Source organism: Protobothrops mucrosquamatus, unplaced genomic scaffold (genome assembly GCF_001527695.2).
Source record: "Protobothrops mucrosquamatus isolate PMUCROS unplaced genomic scaffold, P.Mucros_1.0 scaffold1274, whole genome shotgun sequence".
In the NCBI taxonomy this organism is placed as follows: domain Eukaryota; kingdom Metazoa; phylum Chordata; class Lepidosauria; order Squamata; family Viperidae; genus Protobothrops; species Protobothrops mucrosquamatus.
This window is the reverse complement of record NW_015387480.1, coordinates 645,156-650,719: the sequence shown is the minus strand read 5'-3', so window position 1 is coordinate 650,719 and position 5,564 is coordinate 645,156. Positions and strand designations below refer to the sequence as shown.

The 5,564-nt window shown below is 35.1% G+C and overlaps 1 protein-coding gene across 1 annotated transcript in view; it reads right to left on the bottom strand.

Moving 5' to 3' along the window:
• ZDHHC14 (zinc finger DHHC-type containing 14) overlaps window positions 1-5,564 on the bottom strand; it is a 44,391-nt gene that overhangs the window by 24,978 nt on the left and 13,849 nt on the right. The window contains exons 3-4 of the mRNA XM_015821211.1: window positions 4,121-4,258; window positions 2,762-2,805 (exon numbers count right to left, since the gene is read on the bottom strand). Of these exons, the coding sequence (XP_015676697.1) occupies window positions 2,762-2,805; window positions 4,121-4,258 (182 nt within the window). The remainder of the gene's footprint in view (window positions 1-2,761; window positions 2,806-4,120; window positions 4,259-5,564) is intronic.

Sequence of the window (5,564 nt, the reverse complement as noted above, 5' to 3'; positions counted from 1 at the left end):
AATTATTTACATTACTTCTCTTACTTTTTTATTCCTTAATTCTAACCAGCTATAATACATGTCCCATACCTCGTGAAATTCAGTAACTTCTTTGTCTTTCATTTCTAGAGTTAGTTTGTTCATTTCTGCACAGTCTAAAATCTTTCCTATAATCTTTGCACTTGTTGGTATGTTTTCTAATACGTTTATACGTATCTTCAACATTTCTAATACAATTCTGCTTTTATTGAGCATGGAGTGCTTTCTTTCCTCAATTATTCTTCTGTTGCAATAAACTTGATGAAATATGCAAATAATCTTTCAAAACTGTGTGTGAATCCTGCTAAATTTATTAAACTTCAAAAATATATTGTAGTTTATATCCTGAGCATTAATCATTTGAAAATATATGACTAAACCTTACAAACTATGTGCAAAATGAAATCCCCCCCATTATTTTTTAGGATCAAAGGTTCCCCAAAATTTCTGTGAAAAAATGAAGAGAACAAATGATAGAAATCAAGGATACTTCTATTACTATATGTATCTTTGGTTTACACATGGAATGGATGGACGATATGGTAAAACCCCCCCACTATTATTAGTGATGGAGTTATATATACTTAAAAACAGAGAAAAAGAGGGGGTAGAGAGTAATGGTGATAAGGAAATTACTAAATTATGTAATGCAACACACTGGAAGGATTTCTTTTACCAATTTTTTTCTTTCTTTCTCTCCTTCTCCTTCCCTCTTCCATTCTCTCCCCCCCCCACACTTAGGTTGCTAGCCACTAAATGCAAATGATGAATGAATCACTGATTGTTCCAGTAAAATAAATCAACACATTTGGCATCAATAATCCTTCTGTTTAGAACAGGGCTTTTCAACCTTTTCACCCACTGTACCACTTTTAGGATATGGCAACATCCGAGTACCACCAGTCGCCTAGCAAGGTGTCAAAAACCTGATGACCAAAAAAAAAAAAAAAAGGAAAAAAGTGATAAAGTACAGGTAGTCCTCGACTTACAACAGTTTGCTTAGTGACTCTTAGAAGTTACAATGGCACTGAAAAAAATGCCCCCCAAGCTACAGCCGAGCAAGACACCTGCCTGCCCACCCGGCAGCACTCTTCCTCCTGTCCCAGATTTTCATTGTTGTTGAGGATTGGCAGCGGGGTGGGGTGGGGGGTGTTTGGTTTTTATTCCCCCATCTGCTGGGTGGTTGCAGCAGATTTTGGTCACTTCACATGACCCTGGGACACTGTGACCGTCATAAATATGAATCAGTTGCCAAGCATCTGAATGTAAATCACAAGACTCTGGAGATGTTGCAACATTCCAGCTGATCAGCGCTTCTTCTGGGCTCAGCAGAAGCGCCAGGATCAGTGCTGCTTTCCAGCTGATTGGTGCTTCTTCAGGGCTTAGCAGAAGCACCAGGATCAGCGCCAAGCTCCAGCTGGAGCCTGGCGCTGATCCTGGTGCTTCCACTGAGCCCTGACAGCCCTGCAGCTCCAGCCATCTCTCACTCAGGCTTGTGCGGTGCTGCCACCAGTTCAGCTCATTCCCCTCCCCCGCTACTTTTCTAGGATGGTCGCGTATCACCTGCCAGGTGCCAATGTACCACAGGTGGTACCCGTACCACTGGTTGAAAAGCCCTGGTTTAGAACATATAAAAAGCTCTTTCATTTTCAGGGAATGGAAAAGCGTAATTAGAAGGAACTGTGATTCTTTTAATTGGAGGCCACTACATTATTTACAAACAGTGTTTGAACAGAAGCTATTAGGTGTTTATACTTCAGTATTTGTGCTTAATTAAGTAATGTTTAGCCATTTTTTGGCTGAAAACCTTTTATTTGCTACTTCATAATTTTCATTAAAATCTGTAGCACTCAACACTTGCTATTTTGTGGAGACGTTATCTTAGCATTTCTAAATGTATACATTGCTTCAAAATGTATTGTACACATTATAAGAAAGCAGTGTGTGTGCCTATGGGCCTTCTTCTGAATTTACAGGGTTCAAGGGATCAAACTGAAAACTCATGAATGATAAACATTTTTTATTCTTTACTCCAACACAGTAGCAGAATCCACCGTATCAGAACTAACTGGGGCAGAGGGAAAATAGCAAGTGTCATGCAAACCTGTAAAAAAGTATTGCATGAGCATATTCCTAGTTTTCTGCACATTCTATGGGAATGCCTATTAAGTATTATAGCAGGTTTTCTTTTGAATACTTTAGCACCTAATGCAAATTATGGGGGAATTTTTATTTTACAAAGAACCGTTCTTTTGTGTGATCTATCATATTCCTATATAAATAAGCTAAGGGATAAGTCTGAAATTACAAACTGAAAACCCATTTCACTATCTCATCAAACATGTTTAAAACTGTGCTACAAAAATATTTTGGCCATTAAAATTCATAGGCCAGCTTTTCCCAATCTGGGGCCTTCCTGATATGCTTGGACTTCTGCTCCCATAATTCTGAACCAGCAGAGATTGGTCATGATGTTTGGGGATGTGGGGAATTGAGATGCCATTGTTTTAAAGAGCAGCTTGATGGGAAAAACAGTTATATATTACATGTAAAGCTGTTATATATTTTTACATATAAACTCACAGAAGTGAGGTACTTAAGTTTTAATTTAAAGATTTCATATCCATTAATTTAAAAAATCCATTAACTGCCAGCAGAAACCAAACCAAAGTATATCTAAATATTAATTCTTTAAAAATTATTCCAATAGAGGTAAATGTATTTCAGTGAAAGGATATCTTGCAGGACTGTCTTTAAGTGCAGTTAAAAATGCTGTTTTCTGAGTTCCTGTAAAGATAATACATGTCAAATAGAGTGAAACTACAAGTATAAGTGAAAGTATCTGAAAATCCAACATACAATTGTATTTTCAAAAAATCACAATACATAATTTGTTTAATCCAGCCTTAAAATGTTGATGAAACTATTCAATAAATAATAGAGAAAATAAAATCAGAATTGCATATGCTGGATAGTTTCTCAGTAACACCAGATTAATGTCTGCAGGCATTAGTTACATATAAATAAGATACATGATTTCACTCTTTTTACTATCCTAATATGGAAACAAAATATTTCAAGCCCAGTTTTCTCCATAAAAATGTGCTTAGTGATTTATTTTCTCTCTCACGCACACAAAAATGTTTTGGCTGGATCAGGAGATCTTTAACTACAGTTTGACCCAAATTCCAAGCTTTTTACAAATTCCTTTGGAGATATTACTAGGAGATATGAGCAGCCAGCAGTAAATTTCAGTTTAATGCATTCAAAGCCCCAAGTCCATTACTTATTTACTAGATTCATATTTAGCTGAAATAAAAAAGACTCTTAGTCATTCTATGGAATTCTTGAGTGGAGGGCTCTTTGAAGAACTGACCACAACAACATTTTGGGAAACGAGAGGCTGGATTCTGCCTTTCATCTCTTTTTCCATCCATGGTAGCATCTCCCAAAATAGAGTATCAAATCAGTTCATGCTACTAAATAAACAAACCACATCTACTAACATGAAACAAAACTCTAGTTGCTTCTGCCTTTAGTAAGCAAGTATATCATATGATTTTTATATAGGTTAGTATAGGTATGTTATTTAACTTTATAACCACCATTTTGTCTTCACAACAGGTTTGTGACATAGACTGGGCGGAATGAATTTGGTAAAAGATTACCCAAAGTACTACACCATACTGACTGTTTATTTGATTAACTATGAACCTGAACTAGAATTTGTTAAGATCCTTAAGACAGCTCCTCTAAAGTGTCAGGGACCTTAATTTCTACTGAAAGTCTACCACTCATGAAAAGAGCCTGAATAAAACTGACAATAATAGCCAATTATTATTTTATATAACCTAATTTAAAAAGAAACTGTTCTATATAAAGGCTACACATGATTAAGAAATAACAAAAAAAAAAACAGTTGGCAAGGATCTGCATTAACAAGACTCTTTGAGAGCTGGAATTATGTTGAATGTCAAAGAAGGAATACGATAGGGGGGGTTTCTATAAGGATACAGATATCCTAATAGATCAAGATTAAAGTTAAAATTTAATTCTTAAGGAAATGGCTACATACATAATCTGATTTTACTAGCATACTTACGATGGATGATGTGGGTAATAACGAATGCAAATATAAAAACTGTCAGAAATGACAGAGATAAAATAAACATATAAAAAAATCTGTAGTTTCTTTTCCCCACACAGTTGCCTACCCAGGGACAATGATGATCAAACCGTTCTGAAAGAGAATGTAGAAGAAAAAAAGGAATTCAATTAGGAAAAAAATTAGCTTAACTTATTCTTTATTACAAAGTTCTCATTAACATGTGATTTGTTACATATATTATATGTCACAATTGTAGTTCTATAAAGTAGTCTTAAACAATATTTCACTCCTGTGCAAGCCTTCTCAAACCAACCTATATACTTCATTTTTTGTTTTATTTGCTTTATGTAATATTAAGCAGGTCTTTCGCTTACCTGGGTATATATACCAACACTGTTCATTTTTTGAATTTACAAATTCCCTTTTGCTTAGATGAATTAAATGTGCTCACTGTATAAGTTCTGAAACAATCTTCTGGTGATCTTTGATGGGTAGCAGAATTTTTACTTCACTTTCAGATTTTGGCAAGCATTTGTTTGGTTGAGTAAATCATCTCTTTTCAATAACTATTTTTGTTATTTATTTTATTATTTTCCTCCTAAAGAATGCACTGAATATTTAGGGTAACTGTCTATAAATATTTTAAGCAAGCAAATTAAACTTTATTGAAATGATCAATTTTTATTAAGATGTTAGCTAACTACTTAAATTCAACAGCTTTGCTCCAGATTTCCTATAGTATTGCTAAGAAACTTGGGAAAATGTATCTTAGGTCTTGCGATATAGACATTTTTAATAATGAAACATCTTCAGCTGATTCTGCAGCTGTCATATTAGTTAAAGCAGAATACTCTTAGGTAGGTAGATAAAGATTGGGAAAGGTGAAGGTATTTTTTTGGCGAGGCCCAGGTGGACAGTTTTTGCTATGGCATTTACTCATTGGAAGATCATTACCATCCCATCCTCCCAAGGTGAGATTAGCCCCCAACCCAAGGTGGAAAGGCCCTTTATTAGGCCTGGGGATTCCATGGCTATATAAATTAAATAAACAGGCAGCCCTTTTCTGAAAACTCTGTTTTCAGAAGGTAGAGTTAGGCTATCTCCTAACTGACTGATTAGATGAACAGAACTGGCTTTTGTTTACAAATATTCTAACAGCATTCTTTAAAACCATTGTTAGAAAATATTCTGCCACAGAAAACACAAGGACTTTTGTGTGAAATACCAAAAACCTGGCTAATTCAATGAGCTTCATTCACATTTGTGCCCATTGGCAGTATGCCTTCTTGTTGTTTTCTCTGAAGCCCTATGATTTTAATGTATGACTGCATCCATTGGTCATTCTTCATTTACATGTTTCTCTACATAGCTAATCTGTATAATGTCAGTTGTGTTTACATTTTTTCACTATATTATTAAAACTCAGGAAATCTAGAAG